General features: G+C 39.6%; 3 protein-coding genes across 3 annotated transcripts; 1 reads left to right on the top strand and 2 right to left on the bottom strand.

Moving 5' to 3' along the window:
- Window positions 1-2,899: 2,899 nt before the first annotated feature.
- Window positions 2,900-9,918, bottom strand: LOC135599065 (protein decapping 5-like). Its single transcript, XM_065093762.1, has 8 exons — window positions 9,650-9,918; window positions 7,655-7,755; window positions 6,699-6,767; window positions 5,690-6,622; window positions 4,849-4,923; window positions 3,793-3,987; window positions 3,561-3,671; window positions 2,900-3,480 (listed from the first exon to the last, which is right to left on the bottom strand). The coding sequence occupies exons 1-8, from the start codon at window positions 9,795-9,797 to the stop codon at window positions 3,331-3,333; spliced, it is 1,782 nt and encodes a 593-aa protein (XP_064949834.1). The 5' UTR covers window positions 9,798-9,918; the 3' UTR covers window positions 2,900-3,330.
- Window positions 9,919-10,871: 953 nt separating this feature from the next.
- On the top strand, window positions 10,872-13,793 carry LOC135612624 (Golgi apparatus membrane protein-like protein ECHIDNA). Its single transcript, XM_065109132.1, has 6 exons — window positions 10,872-10,967; window positions 11,265-11,321; window positions 11,400-11,603; window positions 11,709-11,768; window positions 12,637-12,763; window positions 13,483-13,793. The coding sequence occupies exons 1-6, from the start codon at window positions 10,953-10,955 to the stop codon at window positions 13,569-13,571; spliced, it is 552 nt and encodes a 183-aa protein (XP_064965204.1). The 5' UTR covers window positions 10,872-10,952; the 3' UTR covers window positions 13,572-13,793.
- A 734-nt stretch (window positions 13,794-14,527) lies between these two features.
- On the bottom strand, window positions 14,528-18,855 carry LOC135599061 (uncharacterized). The gene is made up of 4 exons (XM_065093752.1): window positions 18,589-18,855; window positions 17,650-18,307; window positions 15,134-15,278; window positions 14,528-14,832 (listed from the first exon to the last, which is right to left on the bottom strand). The coding sequence occupies exons 2-4, from the start codon at window positions 18,206-18,208 to the stop codon at window positions 14,817-14,819; spliced, it is 720 nt and encodes a 239-aa protein (XP_064949824.1). The 5' UTR covers window positions 18,209-18,307; window positions 18,589-18,855; the 3' UTR covers window positions 14,528-14,816.
- Between the last annotated feature and the right edge of the window lie 2,378 nt (window positions 18,856-21,233).

The following is a 21,233-nucleotide window of genomic DNA, read 5'->3' as shown; positions in this document are numbered from 1 at the left end:
AAGGACTTGGAACGCCCAAAACCTCAAAAAGTTCTTTCCATGAATAAAAACCCGACCAGTTATAAGAACCGCGCCGCGCCACAGACAGACAGCTGAGAGGACGAAGAAGATCATGTTCATTCGAAAACAAAGGGGGTATTACAAAATAAAGCAAAAATACAAAGGATGTCAATCCTCCGGGACGTCTAGGCTGTCGTCAAAAGGAACTTCAGCTGGCATGTCGACGCCCAGGTCCTCGGGGAAGGAACCAAAGGGGTCCTCCACGACCTCCATGTCAGGGTGGCGCGCTTTAAAACGGGCGAGGGCAACCCGATACCCGTACTCGTATGAGACCCGCCTGGTCCAAACGAGACCCAACTGAAAACCCGAGGAACCCTTGTAGTCCTCGATCAGCTTCTTATCCTTCTCCGGTCTTTGGCGAATCTTAGCCTCCAAGGCCTCGGAGGCACCCCGCGCCTCGGCTCGTGACTCCTCAAGGCGCCGGATCAACTCAAGAGAGTCCGCCCTCGCCGAGCGACTCTCAGCCATCGATGCCCTCAAGTGAGTCTGGAGCCCCGCATTACGCTCCTCAGACGCCTCCAGCCGCGCCTGCGATTCCACAAGCCGCTCCGCGGACGCTTGGAGCTCAGATCTAAGCCGGGCCACCTCTGCCTCCAAGTCGGAGGCGCGCTGCTCGGCCACCGCGACCGCCTCAGGACCTGCTCCGGCCCGAGCCTCATCTGCTTGCCTCCGGAGCTCGGCGTTGCGGCTGCTTAGGGCGGCAATGATTCTCACCGCGTCTTGAACACGGTCCATCAAAGCGGCGACATAATGGTTGCCCTAAAGAAAAGGGGGGGATTAAGGTCAAAGCCAAGTCCGTCCGAAAAGCATGTAAACGGGGGGACGAAACGGCGCTTACCCCACAACAGTGACTTAGCAGGCTTGCTAAGCAAAGCGTCGGATGGAAGGGAGTACAGATCCCGAGCCATGTCGGGATGAAGCCCCCCTCGAACAAATTTGGCTGCGCTATCCCCGTCGGCCCACACCCGGGCGCCCCGGGTGAGACCATCCCACCGGGCCACCAGCGCGTCGGTGGCCGAACCATGCGGGAGAGTTCCCACCTCCCTTGCCAAGTAAGGCTCATCCTCCCTCAGCGGAAGACAAAGGAGCTCACGGACGGAAGGCTGGCGAGGCGCCTCTGCCACTGCGCCCCCACTCGTGCCAGACTCGCCTCCCCCGAGGCTCCCTCCGGTGCCTTCCCCCACCAGCGCCATGGCTGCTCCCACCACCGGAGCTGCGACCACCTCAAGACCTTCGCTCGACGGCACCCTCGCCCTCTTCCGAGACCGGCCGGCCTCGACGTCCACCGGGGCATCCCTCGTACCCACCTTGGTGACGGAAGGCGAACGGCCCGACGCGGCCGAGGTCTTTCCCCCACGCAGGGCCTCGAGAAGCACCATCTCTGCTAAGAAAGGTCGGAACGACTGCCGGTTAAGCAAAAAGCCCACAAGGAAAAGAGAGAAAACCCCTAAAAAACCGCCCCTCGGAGCGTACCTAGAGGTACCGGGCTAAGCCCCGCCTCCACCAACCACCGCTCAGACATACTCCGGATGGCTCGAGAGGCCGGGAGGATCTCTCTAAACCTCAGAAGCCCTCGGCGCTCCTCGTCGTCCAAGACTGGGGCGGTGTTGTCTATCACACGCGCCCCCCAGCGGACACCGAACCCCTAGTATTCCGAGCGGCTGACAAAAAAGAAGCGCTCCTTCCACCCTTTGTTGCTAGAAGGGGCCCCACTCACTCTGAAGCCCGCTCGAGCGGACAGATAGTAGCCCCCCGACCCCTTAGAAAGACGAAAACAGGAAAAGAAGAGGGCACGGGTCGGGGCTATGTTGGCATAGTGGCACTCCCCCAAAAACGCCACCAAGTAGCGCCATGAGTTCGGCGCCACTTGAGACGGGGAGATACTAATTGATAGGGTAAATAATGGCGACATGATGAGCCAGGACAACGGCCCCACTTGGACGCCTCGCTGCCCGATGCGGAAGGCAACGACGCTGACTTGACTCGCGCTGACGACACCCACTGGCAAGCAGCGACTTCCGTCCCCGCACGCTTATCCACAGTGGGACAAGACAACTACCGACCCCCGCCCATACCCTGCAGCGACCCGACCCCCCACGCAATGCCAACGACCGTGTCAGACGGCATCAGAGGTACGACCCTGCTCACACGAACAGCCACATCAGGTAACATCAAACCTCGTCTATAAATACCATTGAGCGCCAAGCAAAAGGGTGAGGAACTCACTCAGACACAAAACACTCAGAGGCTCTTCTTCTGCCTCATCCACAATCCCCTCCACATCTTTCTCTAACTTGATCGTCGGAGGGGTCGGGCCGAGCTCCCGGCCCGACCTGTGTGCAGGTGCCGAACCGAACCACGGCGACCAGCCTCCGCGAGGCCCCGAAGGACATCGATCAGGATCCTCGACATCCGGACCCCCAAACCGAGCCGCGACGGCCCGAGGCCACGGCTTAAAAAGTTACTTACCGTAACACTAATCAATTTTCCACGTTTCACTCGTAACATTTGGTATCAAAAATTTGACAATAACCTTTCAGCTGTGCAAGAAATTTGATTAAGTGAATCGAATAATTGATTTATTATATAAGTTAATTGATTAGTTGGTATAATTCTAAATGTGCTTGCCGAACCTTCATCATGTGATCTGTGTATACTTGCATTCGAAGTTGGCCTCATGAAAAATCATCAAATTAACTTCATGGAGCAAAAGACGGCAGAATACTCATGAACTTGTGATCTGACTAGAGTACACTAGTCAAAATGACCATGATCGAGGTCGCTAACAAAATACGGGAGAATACTCACGCAGCTTAGTAAAAAAGATGAAGGAGATTAATGCCGATAAAAGGGTGCAAAGGCAGAATTTAACTGATGAAATTTCTCGTTTCTGAGTAAACTGACGTTAAACTATGCATAGTGATGAATTAGTGCTACAAGGAAAGATGCATAACAAATGTTAAAACTTGGAAGAAACCCATGCCATCGCCACGGTGAAGATCAACCACTGCAATGAATGATGCATAAAGACCAGCAACAGCAGAAGTTGTTTGCTCGAGTACTAGAAATGGAGCCCTTCATACCTTGTGGCTGCTGCTGCAGCTGCTGCTACTTCAAGAGTAATTATATGGCAACTGGAACAGAACTCGGACTACAAATTTTTTTTCTTTTTTTTTCAGGCTAAGCTCCAGTGAAAAATCAGTCCCTTCATTTCTGATTCAGCTGATAGTAGCCTACCAGCACCAAAACTGATGCTAGCAAAAGTTTTTGCTAGGAAGTGTGATGCGGGTGACCATAACCGCGCCCCCTGTTGAAGTATCCATAGCCCCTGCCACCGTAAGACCCACGAGCACGACCACCACCCCGAAAGCCACGTCCACCACCTCGAGCTGGTCGATGTCTTCTAAAATCACCAAACGTCTGCATTGAGGAAGTGGAACTAAGTTCATAAACCAAGTATAGATGATGGCAAAGAAATCCATGAGGAGACACCTAAATACCTCCGTGTCTATCTTCAACTGCTCTGAATATCTAGTCCTCCCACCTCGTGTCCCATGATCAAGGGTCGCACAAGAAAGTGTATCGAAGAAATCATCCTTGACATAGACAGGCTTTATGGAGAAAAAACAACGTGAGCAATGGACTTGAAGAGCACCAATACTTAGGCAAACAAATGCAAGCAGAGCACCATGACAAACACCAGCAAAATCACGTAAAATGCACTTTGACTACCTTGGTCACAAGCTTTAAAGCTTCATCATCTTCCTCCAGAATATAGTCACTTTCATCCTCTATCAGTTCTCCGTGGTTGTCCCTCCAATGGGCTTTATTTTTTCCAAGGTGACCCCAGACTTCATCTTTGTTGAACTTTTCATTCATCGCCATAAAATCAAAGTCTTCAGTAAAATTAGTCACAGGACGTGAATGCTGCAACACCCGACAAGAAGCACTTCCAATTAGGTGCTTGAAGACAGAAGAATCCGCTTTAAAATTTTGATGCCCATTTTATAGTTAAACAAAAGTAACTACGTAAATATATTAGTAACAATATCAGTATATATTTGACTGAAAAGAATAGCTTTTTGACATACAAATGAATCCAACTACCTCAATCATACTGTCTTGAGAGGGTTAGTTAAGGGTTGGTTAGGTAACATGTGTCAGAGCTGCAGTCATGGGTGCTTCTGCTCATGTCGCATGTTAGATTCTCATGTTAACCACTAAGTAGCTAATCAACATGAGGAACGTTTCCCAGTAGTCATGGCCTAAAAAGTGCAGGGAAAAAAGCTCATGTGTGAACAGTTGGTTTGCTTTAAAGGACTACAGGAAAGAAAGAAAAGTGTCTAAGGTTCACTAATTTGTGAACAATAATATCTCAGTGATAAGTGCCCCTCAACTTCTAATGTTTATCAGACAAGTTTCATAAAGATCATCAAATCAATTCTCTCAAGATGCACCTGAATTCATTACTCCTTCAAGGGGGCACTTTTCTGGAAAACACTCCAGTTCAAAGTAATCTCATGGCCATCCTCTAAATTGCTATATTATGGTTTGACTAACAAGCACTAGAAGTGACTGCATATTTTCCAAATCTACCTAAGAACCTAATATGCAAATGTTTACATAGTACAAGGTTGGTTGACTTTTCCATTAAATATAATGGCGACACTAAAGAGAACAAAGCAAGGTCAACAAATGCAGTAAATTTGAACTCCCCAAGACATTTGGAATTATCCTATTTCTGAAATGTTGTTCCTGTAGAACAGATATAAGGAAAATCATAGGTACCTCATTTCCTCTTCCTCTTCCTCTTCCTCTTCCACGGCCCCTGTTGTAATAATTGTGTAAAGCAGCTCCGTTTGACTGGAAATTCAATAAACACCATCATCAAATACATTATCCTTCAAAAACAGTATTGAATGTATCTCCAGAATTAGATGACATAGTAACAGTAGCTGAATAGAAAATAAGATAAATCCAGTGGCTGAACAGGCTGACTGTAAAGCACCTATCTGTTGGACTATTTCCAACTTAACAAATGAAGAGATAAAGAGTGAATTAGATGACATAGTAACAGTAGCTGAATAGAAAATAAGACAAATCCAGTAGCTGAACAGGCTGACTGTAAAGCAGTTATCTGTTGGATTATTTCCAACTTAACAAATGAAGAGAGGGAATCCTAAAAGAAATCAAGCATCACTGTCATCTTGTCTAAATGAAATAAGGTCCATGTTCTCACCAAGCAAATCAGAAATACCTGACCTTTTGGAACATCGCTTCCTGATCTTTTAGTAATTCTAGAACTGACAGATGCAGTAATTAATTCATCACTCAAAAGAATACTGCTAAACTGGTTGAATGTTACTACATTCTAAACCGATGTAAACAAAAATACAAAATAGTAACAGTAACCTACTGCTGAATGGGTTTAATGTTACCGCACTCAATCAATGTAATTCAGAACTGACAAATGCAGTAATTGATTTATCAATTAAAAGGACTGCTGAATGGATTGAATGTTATCACATTCTGAACCAATGTAAACAACATGGCACAGCATACCTTTTCTGCTGAATGGGTTAATGGTACCACATTTTATACCAATGTCAACAACAAAGTATTAGCGTACCTTCTGCATGGTTGATTTTGGAATTGACAATATGGGCTCCATGGCTTCTGCTGCTGAACTACATGATGGTTCGTGAAGCAACGGCTTAGACTTATCTTCAAGTGTTTTAGCATCAGCATCTGTTTGGCTCGTCTGCAAGGGCTGAGATGAAGGAAGCATGGAGGAGCCTGTCTGCAACAGCTGACCTGGTGTCACTAAACCTACTGGCTTTTCAACTTGGCTTGAACTAGATGAAACAACAGCAGAAGGTACTGGCTGTGAAACAGATAAATGTGCCATGGTTGAACCAGGTTCTGTATTAGGCTTGCTACTAACAACAGAAGACATACTCTGGGGCATGGGTGCAGTCTTTTCAAAATTAGAAGTCAAAGGAGGCACCAAAGGCAGACTAATGCTGAAGGTTGTTGCAGGGACAGTTGTTACCGGAGTTCTATTATGCAACAGAGTTGATGTTGTTTCCAGAGATAATGTGCTTGCTGACGATGGATCCATCATTGATGGCAATGGACCAGAGGTTGGGGTAGGAGTACCATGTGGAAGTGGACGAATCTCAGGCAAATTCTGAGATCCAGATTGAAAGGATGGATTCACTCCAGGATATTGAAAAGGGAGTGGCATGGAATGAGGAATAGGCAACCCTGGTGGTGGCTGGAGCAATGTTGGTTGCTGTAAATGAGGAAGACCACTAGATTGGGGATAATATCCTTGCCAATACAATGGTGGCATTGCGAGTCCAGAACCATTTGCAGTTGGAGGGGTGGGTGAGGAACCCCATGTCCCCAAGCCTCCACCAGGTTGATAAAGAGGTAAACTTCCTTGAAATGTTGAGCTTGCAAGCCCCGACTGAGCTGTATGAGAACTAAGATCTGCTATACTTCCACTTCCAACAGAAGGTGTGCTTGTATAGGTAGATGCAGGACGAAGATATTGTGACTGCCAAACATTTCAAGATACCATAAGAACAGACCAACGATCAACTATCACAAATTTGCAAGTTCATTTTTTTTACCTGGATTATAGCAGGATCGTTGTTTATGGATGTTGACTGAACTGGTGGAGAGGACTTAACCTGTAAGTCCTATAGCAAGAGAAACGATAACTTAATATCAAGAAATAAACCATTCAACAGGCAGAGCTATAGCAAACATAAGATTTTCAAGTTACGAGAACTTTAAACAGCCAAAATAATTTCACCAAGTGTATCACATAAACAGCAAGATAGTGCATTATTCTTTAAGTGTGATGCCTGCTACCTATTAATCAAAAAAATCTGAACAGAGGCAATCCATTATGTTAAGAATCAAGCTGAAAAAAGTCAGCTTCCATTTGTTGATCAAAGCAGCTGCACGGAACACTGATATAGTGGACCACACAATGGACAGGGACTAGAACTCAGCTTATATTACAAATAAAATTAACACCCAACAGCAGCAGAAATAAAATGGTTCACAATACCAAACAAATCAGTCATAAATAAACTTGAAGTTAAGCCTTTCAGAACAATACATGTGAGCAAATACTCAAAGTTGTCATCATTTAAATAGGTTACAAATGTTTCAAAAAGAACTATAATAAGGCACTCCAAGTACACAAATCAATGAAAAAAATATTAAAGATGAACAAAAAGGACAAAAATGATTAGATACAACATGAGGCAATGAAATGTATCATGCCAGGTAAGCCTGATGATTCATGATTCAGCAATGATGCTAAAGTGACAACAACCAAGACCAAGTCATGCAAACTGAAACACAGGTCTAGAAAGGATGGAGGATTGTAGAATGTTGGACTGAAAAAAACATAGAAACTGAAAAATGAAGATCCTCAACCTAGCCTTTCTAATTCAAATTACTTTATTCCAAAATGTTCCTTGAGACACAAGTTTCCTTAAGCTTCCTCTTACGAATTCATTGAACTTCACTACCCTCCAGGCGGAAATACATGTCATTTGATTACTCATGGTACCTTGATATCACTTCCTCGGAAGAGTATGTACTCATAGATTTTATCACTTGGTGGTATCTGTGGTCCATCTTTCTTTCGTCCTTCAGTTCCAAATGAGCGTACTGCAAACAAACATAAAAAAGAAAAGGTTGAAGGAAACTATACTGTCACGTAGTTCATGTACGTAAAAACACTGGAAAAAGAGATGACTAGAAAAAGATTTTGAACTAATAATATTTTCCTGGCCTTCCAACAAAAAGAAAAAAAATTGAGCAATGATATTATAGAGTTATTACAATGAAAATCAATACAATATTGTCCAAATAACTCTTCAGCCAAACTAATTCTTGTTCTAAATATAAAAATAACAATCCATGAATAAGTTAAGCCCGCTGGAGCATTGGTGACTGCATTACTACAAAAGTGTGGCATTGGTAAATTATGAGAGGGTGACCTCTCTCTCTCTCTCTCTCTCTATCTATCTATCTATCTATCTATATATATATATATATATATATATATATATATATATATGTGCACACGCACACACAAACATATATATATATATATAATATATATATAACCTACTAATAACTTAAGATTATAACATGTTAGCCTGTGAGACAATCCCTTTCCATACAAATTATTGAGCAACTAATTCACTCGGGCCATGACAACTACGATCACACCATCAGTGCCATACATCAAAGTGAGAATATTTTATCAACTTATGTTTCAAAAACAAGCTTTATTGTTGCCACCTGTAATCCTGATGGTAAAATATAAAATGTGAATTGCTACTTGTTAGTTGGACCTCTATAACAGTTATTTGAAAGTACACATATCAGCTAGTTCAAAAAGAACAATACTATCATGAAGTAGACACTATAACTTCAACTTGCTGCAAGGAGATACATCCAAGATGGGCTTTTAGCTTATGAAGTGGATTCTGCTATAATCTACCAAGGCAGGAATATTTTGCTCACAGTTTAATAGGCTCAAGAATATGCAAGATCTCATGTTTCCAAAAATTATATTAAAAGGATCCCGATATTGACAGTGAAGGGCAAAGAGATCTGAAGAAAACAATCAAGCTTGTATCCTTTTCCTATGAGTAAGCTTATAGTAATTGATTATTGTACTAATTCAGTTAGCAGACACATGTGATCCACTATCCAACACACATCATTGATAATTCAGAAATTAAATATCTTAAAATTCATAGAAACATAGACTACCAATTAAAAAATACTCAGAATGGTAAAGATGTTTACAGATGATAAACAAAAGAAAACATGAAAGAAGTGTGCATGCATGTATGTGTGTGCATGAGAACGTATCTTTTTTCTTGCTAATCTCTAGTTAGTTGATGTGAAAACCAAATGTGAAGAATTATACACCCCAGACGACAGTATTGTGGAAGGAAAGATTTCTAACTGAAGCATCTAAATTTTAGGTAATTAAAAGCAAATTAAAATGTTGATTACTCAGCCATCAAGAAGCGCCGATTAAGATAGGAAATGCAACGACAAATGTTATCCATGCTCTTACGACAGAGACAACCCTTATAAACGCTTCGAGAAGATACGTTACGACAGAGACAATCCTTATAAGGGCTATAAGGATCCAGAGATTCTAACCCACTCTATCAACCCTTATAAACGCTTCGAAATAGCCTAAGCTGAGATTAGATGTAGCAATTTGGGGACATAACGAACAAATTTGAACAAAATGCAATTTCTGATTAACAACCACATAAACATAACGTAACAACAACATTTTCAGATCACATTTAAAAGAAGATGGAGAGCGAGCGATAACCTAAAACTGTGACCTAAAAGAATCGAGGAAGAGCTACAAAATAATCACAAAAATTCAACACCCTTTAATAAAGAAACCCTAGCATCCAGATAAAGCACCAAAAGAAAAAGACTAGCAAATTCTCAAGAAACGCCGGAAAGAGGACGCGGGAGGCGGCGACGGAACGATATGGAGGAGGGAGCGGGGATGCTCTACCGTTCTGCAAGCCTATGCTGGACTCCTGGGTGTTGATGCTGTAGAGGACCCCCTCGTATCTGATCTCGCTCTTGGAGGTCAAGCTTATGAGGCTCCCGATGTATGAGTCCGCCGACGACCCCGATCTCGCGGTCTCCGACACCGCCATCGCCTCCAAGAGAAGGAACCGAAGAATGAGAAGAAACAGAGAGGAGGCGAGTATAGATTTGGACAGGTCGGATTTGGAGAGGGTGACACAACCCAATCGAAACCGATTTCCGCTTTCCTCTTCTTTCCCTGCCTTATATATATATATATATATATATATATATATATATATATATATATATATATATATATATAATTGGGATGGATTAAAATAATAACAAATTATTTAAAAAAAGCTTTTGAAAATTTTACATGTAGCATCAAATTTCCGTACATTTTTTCTTATACATAACTTACCTTTGTCTCTTTGCGAAATTTTTTTTAAATAAAGATACTATGTGAAATTTTTTTAAAATTTTTAAGAATTCACCCTTAAAATTAACTATAAATATATTAAAATGAGTCTAACCAAATTCTTTTAAATGCTTGTTAGGATTTTTTTATTTTAATGTAATAAGACAAAATTAATTTTACAGCCAAAAAATTAGTCGACTTGAATTTATAGTATACCAGTCCAAAAATAAAATATAAAATATGTAATCTAAAAACTTATATGTATTATAATTAATATTAATTTAAATATACTTATGTATTAGATATATTTAATCAAAACTAATCTGATAAATTTTTATTTTAATCTAAAATATTAATCTAATAGTGATGTAAGTATTAGTCATACAAACCTTATTTGATATATTTGATACAATTGGTGTTAACGGTGTCCAATATTTACTTATCAATATCAATCGATAAATTTATAAATCTAAAATAAATATATATATATGTATATACAGAAATATATATGTATATACATATACATATATATGCATACATATATGTATATACATGTATATATATATACATATACATATGTGTGTGTATATATACATACATATACATATAAATATACATATACATATGTATACATATATATACATATGTATACACATATATATACGATTTCTCGATGGACATTATAATGCGAAATAAAGATTATGGTATCTATTTAAAAAAATTTAGGTATATTAATGTGTTGAATCTAAACTTTTGAGGGATGAAAGTGAAAATTACCAATGCATATATACGCGTGAGTTAGCCCTCTCATGCGACTCCGTCGTAGAGAACACCGGAAGGGATCAAGAAACATCCTGTCGAGATGGAGCGAGTCCAGGTAATCCCTCCCTCCTTCCATGAATAACACCCCATGATCACGTCTCTTTCATCAATGGAATCCATCCACCGATTCACCATTCCCCCATCTCTTCTTTTAGTTTCAGATCGATCGGATCTTGTCGCTTACATGGAATTGATAAAAATGGGTTTTTTCCCCTATGGAATTGATCGAGAAAGGAAGCTAGGTTCTCGTGGATCTTGGATCCTAGGGCTTTCGTGCTGGAATTCATGCTCGCAATATGAAATTTTATTTAATTTAGGAAATTATTGATCGTTTTGTTGATACTGTTTGCAGACTACAGAGGAGAATTATGCGAATCCAAAAACTTGCCTTTTCCATGTTCTTTTCAAGGTGTGTTCTTTGACATTGATTACCAGTTACTAGTTGTTGTTATTGTGGCAATGAGTTTGCTTGCTTTCATGTCGATAGGCTGCATCGTTGGCTTTCTACATACTCTCAGCGCTCTTCATCGATAGTTTTGTGATCATTTTTGTGGTCACTGTTTTTCTTGCGGCTCTCGATTTCTGGGTCGTCAAGAACGTCAGCGGGAGGATACTGGTCGGGCTGAGGTGGTGGAATGAGATAGATGAGCGAGGAGAGAGCGTCTGGAAGTTCGAATGCTTGGATCAGGAGGTTCTGGCATTCTCTATCTAGCTTGAGTGTTATTTGGGGGATTGATTGATCGAGTACAATGCGAATTCCCATCCATTTTTATTCTTTGATTTATTATCTTTACAGTCTCTTGCGCGTATGAACAAGAAGGATTCCTGGCTCTTTTGGTGGACGCTTTATATCACGGTAAGTCGTCTAATTCATTATAGCTATTGCTTGCATTGTTTATGTAGTCACTTGTTCTTATGGATGCTAAACAAGTATCCTATGTTGTCAATTCTTGTTATCTATCGAGCAGAGGCATGCTCGATTTCAAACCAGCAAGCAAGGAACAGTTCATGTAAGGATGACATGGTAGTTTATTTCTTCATACACACAGGCATGCTTTATTATACATAGGATTTTTGGGTGCATAGCCACATATGAATTCATATGGCTAGTATTTATGGCTTAATCTAGAGACAAGTGTGGAATGAAAAGTTGGAAACCAGGAAAAAGAAAATCTCCATCAAGGTTATACATGATTCAATATCTGACATGATAATAGGATCTTTTCTTTATGTCAAAACAAATTCAAACTGGATCGAATTTAGCTAATTAGCTATTACATCAACTTTAAGTCATAACCAGGACTCAAAATAATAATAATTAATAAAGGTTAAATGAATATTCATGACTTATGTTACTTATCATTCAGAGAAAAAACTACTTTCAAAATCTTTGAATTATTCTTATCGACCTGTATTTCCACTCGCGCATTATTATTAATTTTTCTCAGGTAAGGTGTTGTATCTTCATAGTTTTGTCATCTTTAATGCCCATCTGCTTGTATGGTTTACTCTGTTTGACCTATCGCTTCTTCTAAATACCGGAGGCATAATTCTCCCTGTTGTTTTAGCATTTCTCACTTCCATTGCACCTTCACTTGTTTTCTCTGCTGACGCAAATGAAAAGTTGTGAGATACATGTAATTCACAAATGAAAGTTGAATTATGCAGTTGCTATTAAAGTTGCAATACCAATTCTCTTAAAAGTACATTCCTCGCGTTTGCAGGCTGTTGCTTGGATTTTCCTTGCGATATTCTCACTTATAAGGTTTCAAGCAGATTATCTACTAGTTGTGGGAGTTTGTTTAAGCCTCAGCATTGCAAACATTGTGGGCTTCACTAAATGCCGCAAAGGTACATGTCTCATGTGGTTAGATTTGATCATTCATTGTGTTGTCTAGATAATATATACCAAACATCTCTGATGTTTTGTGCTTGCAATCTGGCACACTTCATATACTGGATAATTCTTAGCTTTGTTACTAACGTAAAGAAACCACATCTGATCAAAACCCAGATCGAACTGAACAAATTAGGAGTTGGCATCTATACTACTACTTGGTTGGACACTGGAATGTGCATTATATGTATATCTTTGGAATTCGTCTCTTGTTAGATATTTCACTTCTTTTACGGTTATTGTAAGAATAATAGTCTATAAATTATTATGTTGCTTAATCTCATGTTTATCCTTGTTGTTTCAAAGATATGCTGATGTTTAGAACGTAATTGGAATTTGGAAGCTATGAAGCATATATTTGTTTGGGCTTTTTATTCGCAAACTCAAAGGACCCATTTCATGTGAATATGACACAAAGATGCTCTTTTTTTTTTGGCTCTTGTAAGAAGTGTTTCCAATTCCTAATTCAATTATAGCAATGCTCAACTACTGCATGCTACGATGTTATGGGTTTTTCTTTTCCTTCCTGATGAGACATTATTTATGGCACACTAACTATTCGAGACATGGTTTGCCCCCCTTCTTGAGAACTGCTGCTAGAGATCTCGAGTGACAAATTCTCCTGTTTTGATGTTCTGACCTCTTTTTTCTTCCCCCCTTTTCTGTGCTTCAGATGCCAAGAAACAGATCCAACAATTTGCTAGTCAGACAATCGCATCACATTTGACATCATCGTTGCAGTCAGCATTTAGTATCGTCTGAAATAACAAATGAACCGAGGAAATGCTGCAAGTTCGTCACGTTAAGAGGATATTGTTTTTCCGGAAGAAAAGGCCGCTTTATCCTCACTTTTTTTTTTTTTTATCTTGACCATTGTACCACACAAGAAATTTATTTACTTGTAATGAAGTCGTTATGTTATTTGCATGGAATGCATAAATTATTTAGTAAAATATTATGTTATCAAATATTTTCTTACCTTCATCCGATGAGCAAACATCTTTATTTGACATGTTAGTGGTTAGTATTGCAATTAAATAATCGAAATTTTAAATATTTATGGTTGTATAGTACTTTATATGAAAGGATAATTAGAAAAAATAGATTTACGATGCTATGGTTAAAATTGACACAACATGCAGTTGTTGAAAATTTGAAACATCATCCAAACGCAAAGAAAGAAAGAATGAAGCCCTCATTTGATTTTATTATGTTATTAAGAAAACACAACAATTTGAGATACAAATTGAAGAACATTTTCACTAACTCAAAATAACAAAACAAATAATTAATGCCTCTAATTTCTCCTGAATTTTGTAATGTTTGACCAAAAATCTATTTTTTTTATTTTATTTGAATGACCAAATGGTAAGACGGGAACTATAAATTCATTATCCCCAATTTAAATCTGGATGTTGCTTGTTCAACCAAAAAAAAAACTTGAGATTTCTCATTCTGCTGATTTTATGTAGGGATCTCAGATCGAACTTGTTCTCTGGGCTTACAGCAGATCTTAAAAAGGAAAGAACAAAGAAACAACACAAGTTCTTGGAGCCTCGAGCCCTTTATAGCCTACAATGAAAAAAGGCTCCTGCCATCTTTATTCTTTAGCTCCTTAAATCGTAGTTAATGGAAAGAGGATATCACATTAATTGTAAATATCGGTTTCAAGCTTTCTCCAAAGGGAAGGTTTTATTCAGCATCAGGTCAAAGACTGCTGGGTAACCACAAAAAAATAAATGGTAAAATGTCAAGAACATGATGTAGGCCTTAGGAAATCTCCAAAATCCCAGCACAAGTGTTGATGGTCATGTACAAAAGTGTATTAGGACTCTGTTCATATACACAACTGAGTTAGGAGATACACCGAAATTATTGATCTCTGCACATATCTGAGCTTATTCCACAATCATGCCACCGAGAACATTGTGGAAGTCAGGCGTCGGCGAGTTTTTGTTCTTTAAAGCTTCCAGATCCTTTCCCGATGGCTTCTTGTGGTCGGTCATCTCAACCGGATACATTGCTGCAGCCAGAAACACTAATGAGATCGCTGACTCACATGGTAGAAGCAATTTGCAGTGCTACCATATTCAATTGCATGACCAGAAAGAAGATAATGTTCCTTTGACTAAAATTGAATTTACTCATGGCATGAATGCAATCTACCTGGTTATCAATGAAATGCAACTTTTTATTAAATATGGGTGATCTGTTTTCCCCACCCAGAATAGGCACGAGAAACATTAGAAAATGGACTCCAAGCCATCTCATGGTAAACTTTTTAATACAAAACATAACACATAGCTAAAGCACAAGGAATATACTTGGGGGATGCTGAGGTAGAAGCATGAAGAACATTTTTTGATGCATTCTTGTAGAACTGAATGGAAATAAATCCACCCCTAGCTCGTACAGATGATTCGGGAGAACCATGGAAGCTGAAATTGGAACTGCCTCGAGAAATAACCCCTGTGAACACACCCAAAAAAAATGAAGCCTGACAACCAAATAGTAAAATCTAGATAGTGATTTTCTAACTGAGTTGAAAAAAAAAAGTAATACACATAACAACACTAAAATGACATGTTATGATCATTGGTAAATTAATTTAGTTCCTCATGTAATCATGTTGTATGCGCTGATATTTTGTGCACAACCATTCCACAACCTTATCAATCCAAGGACCAAATATAAAATGGGCCATTAAAAGAAACATTAATTGCATGTAACATCATGTGTGATGACAACGAAAGTGAATGTTTAAAACTCAACTAGAGCATTCAAACATAACCATCTTAAGACCCTGAATACTAACCCACTAATGCATATAATACCATATAATACCTACTTATGCAGATAAATACACAAGACAACATAATTGGTAATATAAATTTAGACCAGATTATTATCCTTGAGTATTCGTGGAACCCTGCTTCATAAATAAGTAAACTAGGAATCAAATAAAGTCCATCTGGAACCAACAAGAATCGGGTGAAGCAAAGAGTTTGAAGTGAATTATGAGACTAACGTTCCAGATTAAGGTTGACTGGCAAAACAGCTTCAATTATGAACCGAATCAAATGTGGGATGCAGCTTTATAACAGTGCGCCATTGATCAAGGCTGAGGTAGAAGAAAAAAAACTCAAAATTTCAAATCAAAGGCTCGTTTGAATAATTACAAACAGTGAAACATAATTGAAGCAGATCAAAGGCTAGATCCACACTAGTGAAGGCCTGTCTGGACTTCACTCAAAAAGCAAAGCTCTGGTGTACAATTCAGGACCAGACTTTACTTGCTTAGAATGAGCTAGCATTTAATCAAGACTAGAACAAATCTGGGGATAACCATATGTGAGTGACTTGAATCATCTGGCAGTCCTAACCATCCACAAAACAAACAACTCAAAAGACACAAATGAATGTATCTATTGGAATCAACATCGTAGATGTCTTCCATGACAACTGAATGTTCTGCCATCTAATGCATGCATGACCTATACAAAAGTACGGACCACAGATGTTGCTTGAGATACACGAATAGAAGGGGTGAAATGTGGTACAATTATTAATTGCATAAACATGTCATTGTATCATGAGATTCTACTTTTAAATAAAAGTTCCAAGGAGAAGAAAATAACACTACTGGTGACTAGCATAACATAAGAGCTCAAACATTTTTTTTAATAACAAAATATGGATGCATGAAGTCATTAACTTAATTGATAGATGTGACAACTATATGCTTGAGAGAGGTGCTTGCATCAACTAAATAAGCTCATACCAAATTAAATATGCACACACCATAAAACAATTTAATAAATATAACACAGAAGCAAAAAATGGAACAGAAAAAAATCAAGTAGTTACCATATATCAGCATGTTAAAGCAGCATCTATGTGTAGACAAAGCATTATAGCGTAGGGAAAATTATAGTACACAAAAAAAAAGAAAACGAAGCCATTTTGAAACTATGGGCTTAAAAACTAGTTGGATAGCTGACAGAAAAGGTTTCTAAGTCTTCAAAGTTTGCTTGTAAAGTAATGCAAATAGAGATAGATGATCAGTATAATCCTTTAGTATGCACAAGAAACATATTCATCACATTCAAATAATAAAATTTTAATGTTCAACGATATGAATCAAATAGACCTTTGACTAACAGTTTAGACTGCAAATAGGGTTTGACCTATCAAATTAACAAACATAATGTTCACAAAACTTTTGATTGGTTCTAGGGCAACATTCTTACACATAAATCATTGTGAAAAGAATAACAAAAGGAACATCAAAATGATAAGCAATTATTTCCTTCCTTTCCTTATCACCCAATGATTAGGAGTCACAAAAATCAGAAAGCATATCAATTTATAAAGCTCGATTATGGCATGGAGGTATGGAGGATTCTCTGATGTCAAGTAGAAAATTTAACATCAGACAATTGAAGTTCCTTCATCGTATTATCTAACATATATAGGCATGTAACAAACAATTTACAGTGGCATGGAAATTCTAAGTATGGTGAGGCATGTCATAAATAAAGTTGCTATGCAAATTAATCAACTAACACTAGAAAACAAAGATGCACAATGTCATCAACAGATTTAGTTCCAGCATATACAAGTAGCATAGGTAACATCAACAACCAAAGAAGAGATGCCAAGTTAGTTGAGAGTTTAGTCCTTCCAATGCTAATAGGAAGCAGCAATATGGTATGACAATGCCAAGATTTAGAAAAAGCATTAACAAGTTATCTACTTCTCATGACATTTTCATTGCAATATTAAAAGTAACAAATCCTATTCCAACACACTATCAACATGTATTAGGGATGCATCGCACCTTGCCATATTATAACAATGACAAAAAGAATAGTGATAATAAAGGCCCAAAAGTTGCCGTTGGAATGTGCCAACTTGGCATTCTTCATCTTCTTTTTCATCCGTTCAATCCTTGCCCGCTTCATCAACGCAACCTCTGCGATCTCTTTCATGAGCTTCTGGTCTGCAGCATCCAAAGGTGGAGAGTTGGGAGGCCGAGGTGGCTTGGGAGGTTTCTTGCACCCCTTCTTTTTTGTCTTCTCGACTCCAATTTTCTTCTCCGAAAGGCCCACCTTTGCCTCTTGTCCAAGCCTCTTGTCCACCAAAGCTTCCTCCTTTGTGAGAGGAAGCTCTACAGTGTTAGATGTACTATGATAAAGCTTCACAGATCTTTCACCTTTTATCGACCCACTAATAGCGACAAAGCCATTCCACACCCTACCCAGTACTCCTTTATCCTGTCCAGCACTAAACACGGTATCCTTTGCTTCTTGCTGTTCTTTATTCACAGAATTCACGCCACTTTCTAAATCAAACACAGGATCTCCATCACCCAAACAATTCTTATCCATGATAACCATAAATCCAGCCTTCCAAGTCACAAAATTTAGTATCTTTCAAATCATTGCTTGCCAGCATCTATACGAGAACACTTCCTCTGCTGCAAAACTGCCACCATCCTGCATTCCAAAAAGGTCAAAGATCATTAAGTCACTGCCAAAAGTCCATCCTTTTTCTAATCGGAAAACATCCATCGAAGAAAACAACCAACATTCTCCTGGGAGAATCTAGGGTTCTTCATCAAAACCTTAGGATGCAGCGCAACCTTTTCATTTCCTTTTCGCATCCGAGAAAGAATAATAAAAAAGGGAACTTTCCACACCAAACAACGTCGATCTTGCCAAACATAACCAAAAATCGACGAGCAACGAACAAACGTAAGCCGATCCGCGGTGCTTACCATTCCGCCCAACCAAACAAAACCCTCAATCGAATCAAAACGAAGGCATAAGCTTGGCATCCATCTTCGACGAAACAAGTCAAAGGGTTCCGACCGAGGGAGTAGGCGGGGGGGCCTGTCGGGAACGGATAAGGGCGGAAATAGGGTTCCCTTAAGGACAAATCGAGGGTTGGTGAAGCTGAAGCATCGGAAGCCGGGGAAAACAATTGGATTCAGCCAAAACCAAGCCCGCAAACACGAATGAATCCAAGGGAAGTACGATCGAACGGTGTGAGATGGCCAGAGGGAGGCGAGGATCCACTCCAAGAAAGCTCTTAAACTGGATTCCTTCAATTCGCATGAGTTCCTAACTCGTCACTCGACCACTGCGATTTTGACACGCGGCTTTCCGATTTAAACTCGATTCCTTCAATTCGCATGAGCTTCCCTTTTGCCTTGTCACTCGACCACTGCGATTTTGACACGCGGTTTTCCGAGCATTTTCAGCAAGTAAAATAATTATAGGCAATTAGATATTAGGCGATTTCTCAAAAAAAATATCCTAATTTTTGAATTTTCTCAAATGACATCTCAAATTAAAAAAATTCTCACGAAGTATTTTTTAAAAATAATAATTTAACTCCTACAGGTCATTGTCCTCCGTCATGCCTCACCCTACGCTTATTAACCCCTTTTGGTGATCAACTATCAAAAAAAAGATGTTTTATAAAAAATTTAAATTTAAAGTGTTTTACAAGAAAAAAATGTAAAGTTATGAGTTTTTTTCATAAATTCATTGTTAGATATTTGTAAATACAATATTTATTATATAAAACTAATTTACTTCTAATTTTAATACTATATATATATATATATATATCCTTTTAAATATTTTATTTCCATCAATATCGATCTAACTGATAATATTAATTAATATTTATAATTTTTATAATAATAAAGAAAATTAGAGAAGATTATCAAATTGAGATAAAATTATAACAATAATTATTTTTAAAAAAAAACTTATATTAGTGATATTATTGTTGAATCTCGTATTTTGATGATGAAACCAATTGATATGTGTTTATATTTTAATCTGTGTTTTGAGTGATGCAAGATGCTTCGATCAGGATAAGACAATTAAAGCAGGAAAAATCATGTTGTGCCGGGGGAAAATATGTAAGAAGATTAGACGTCGGGCCGGTGGAACGGTTGACGTATCGACAGAAGGCTTCGGGTCGTGAATTCGGGCATCGGGCCAAGAAAAGCGGATATTGCGCTAAGGATATCAGAGTTGTGGAGTCAACTGGCCGATTGGGCAATAGGCCACAAGAGAGGACGATGCGTTGAAAAATCGGACGAAGCGTCGAGGGACCAATGACATGCCGAACAACTTGATTAATACTTGGTATTAATTGTGTAGATCGAAGTGTGTTTTTACATGTGCAGGATTAACTACGATAGCAAGGCATGAAGCAAAATGAAGTCCCAGAGTCACGGACGCGACTTCGTTGGGAGTTCGAGAGTTTGTCGGAGGTCCGAACGTTCGTAGAAGTACTAACGGAACCAGTCGAGAAGTCTCGGAGCTTGCCAGAGAAGTCTCGGAGCTTGCTAGAGAAGCTCATCGGAACTTGCCAAGAAGATCGTCGTGAAGTCCAGAAGCTTGCCAGGAGTCCGCCGGAACATTATCGAGAGATTAGCGGAAGATCACCGGAAGCTCATCGGAAGAATATATATATGGACTAGTTTTGCTTAGCAAATGTCTTAGGATTTCGTAGTTAACACGTAATTGGGCTTGGATTTGGGCCAACCCAATTAGGGGCCAGCAAGGCCTATGTAAGAACTATGTTGGGCCCAATAAGAAGCCCAAACAATGCCCCAAGGAGTCTCACCATCAAGGCACAATCTTCGAGATTGTGTCAAGCGATGGTACTGCCAGTCTAGGCGATGGTACCGCCAAGCACTGCACCCCAGGCAGTGGTACCTAATAGCATATAAGATTTCTTCATGATAAAAATGAAATAGAAAGAAGAAAATTGTATTGAAGAAGCTTTAGCTTGAATACATTAACATGTCACTCTCCTATTTATACAAATTAGTAGGGAGGATTTTCCTCAATAGAATAGAGAATTTCCCTCAACAAACTAGAGAGATTTCCTCATATAATTGAGAAAATCTTATCTGCTATCATGCCCCCGCAAGATGGTACTCCTGTCAAGGATACCAATCTTAGATTAATGCAAAGCAAATAGTTTACGAGCCAGAAGCTTCGTGAGTAGGGCAAGAGCAGATCGTTGCTGCTATTGTTGCTGTTGCTATTGCGGCGGCTGCAACAGCGACGGCTGCAGCAAAGGAGAAAGCTGTAGCAATGGAAAAAGTTATAGTAATGCTGTAGCAAAGGAATAAGCTACAGTAGAGGAGGAAGTTACAGTGATGCTATAGCAGAGGAGGAAGCTACAACAGAGAAGAAAGCTGCAATAGAGGTGCATCAAAGGAGGAAGCTGCAACAGGGGAGGAAGCTGCAGCAATGCTACAATAGAGAAGAAAGCTACAACAAAGGAGGAAAGGTGGGGCAGTGTTGGTGAGCGCAGCACTAGAGATGCCACAGCGGACGGGAACGGACGTTGGCATAGAGTGGTAGTGGAGAATACAGTTGTCGTTCGCCG

Source organism: Musa acuminata, chromosome BXJ1-2 (genome assembly GCF_036884655.1).
Source record: "Musa acuminata AAA Group cultivar baxijiao chromosome BXJ1-2, Cavendish_Baxijiao_AAA, whole genome shotgun sequence".
Lineage (NCBI taxonomy): Eukaryota > Viridiplantae > Streptophyta > Magnoliopsida > Zingiberales > Musaceae > Musa > Musa acuminata.
Note: the sequence above shows the minus strand (reverse complement) of the source record. Positions and strands in the feature narration are given on the sequence as shown.